At 39.8% G+C, this 1335-nt stretch overlaps 1 protein-coding gene across 1 annotated transcript in view; it reads right to left on the bottom strand.

Moving 5' to 3' along the window:
• lsm11 (LSM11, U7 small nuclear RNA associated) overlaps positions 1 to 1335 on the bottom strand; it is a 6663-nt gene that overhangs the window by 3363 nt on the left and 1965 nt on the right. The window contains exons 2-3 of the mRNA XM_014014690.1: positions 541 to 680; positions 362 to 445 (exon numbers count right to left, since the gene is read on the bottom strand). Coding sequence (XP_013870144.1) covers positions 362 to 445; positions 541 to 680 — 224 coding nt within the window. The remainder of the gene's footprint in view (positions 1 to 361; positions 446 to 540; positions 681 to 1335) is intronic.

The raw sequence follows: 1335 nt of genomic DNA, 5'->3' as shown, positions 1-1335 counted from the left end.
GCTTATATGTTAATGTTCGCGGATTTTTTTTTTTAAATGGTGGGTGCGGCTTATAGTCCGAAAAATACGGTAGATAAAACCTTAAGGTAGATATTGAAATGCTAAGCGGAGGTTAAGAATGAAAACCAGTGTAAAAAACAAACAAAACAAACAAACAAACAAAAAAAAACACAGAAACCTGACCCATGCACTGCCGGGATCAGGCAGCGCATTTATCAAAGTCCCTAGTATGTATGTGCAATATTATTGCTAAATCAATCAATCAATCAGTCTTTCAACTTAATAACTTTTGGTGATTGGGTCAGCTCATCCACATTGAACTATCAACCTAACTACTATGTAATATTAAAGTAGTACATACCCGTGTAACTGTGAGGGCCTTCTCGTGGTGGAGTGCCTCTCCAAACAGAGGCTCTCTGTATGTCTCGTCTACATCAACCATCGCCTGCCGAAAAACAAGTAAGAACCAGTTTTTACCTGGACCACTCCAGATTCAGAGAGACACTTCTGTCAGGATGAATAAAACGGACAGACTCTCACCATGTTCCAAAACTTATCGAAGGCCACGACAAAGCCCGAGCACACTCCCCTCAGCCCTTTAAAGGTCCTGATGTGAACTTTGACCCTGATCCGGTCCTGAACGCAGCGGTGCAGCTCTCCCAGAGGACTGCCCTTACACACTGAGGACACACGACAGCAGGTTAGGTCTGGAGCAGCTCAGAAATCATGGGAAGAATTCAGCTTAAGCATAAAAACACTTGTTTTTAAGAGAATGGGTAAAACAARGTAAGGCTACGACTAAATTAAAAAAAATAGTACAGATTAAACATAAAAGAATTTGATAATAAAAGGCCCAACATCCCTGCCTTTCATGCTAGAGTTTCAATGAAATCATCTTGTGATGATTTTGACACCAGATTTTAGCTCAATATCCATCAATCTGACTGAGTTAGAGACATTTTTGTATTTTTAATGCCAATTGGGTGTGGTGGCCATCTTGAATTTGATTGACTGCAACAGTTAATCAGCTGTACAGGTCCATCCAATGATTATTTCTTGAAGATTTCACTTCAACCTATGCAATGATTCATGATATATTTTGTTAATAGACAATCAAAGATCTTGTGCAATACGTTGGTATGGGTTTCAGCCATTAACGTGTCAACTTTCAGCTCAAGATCTGAAAAACAGACCCAGTTAGAGCCATCTTTGTGTTTTAATGATCATAAATCAGGTCGGCCCTGAAACATCAAGGTGGGGTCAAAAAGAAAAAAATTGTATAGGTCTTCTGGACGGGTTCTTCTCTAATGAAACGTTTCGTCTCTCCTCCAAGAG

This window comes from Austrofundulus limnaeus, unplaced genomic scaffold (genome assembly GCF_001266775.1).
Source record: "Austrofundulus limnaeus strain Quisiro unplaced genomic scaffold, Austrofundulus_limnaeus-1.0 Scaffold118, whole genome shotgun sequence".
Classification (NCBI taxonomy): domain Eukaryota; kingdom Metazoa; phylum Chordata; class Actinopteri; order Cyprinodontiformes; family Rivulidae; genus Austrofundulus; species Austrofundulus limnaeus.
Note: the sequence above shows the minus strand (reverse complement) of the source record. Positions and strands in the feature narration are given on the sequence as shown.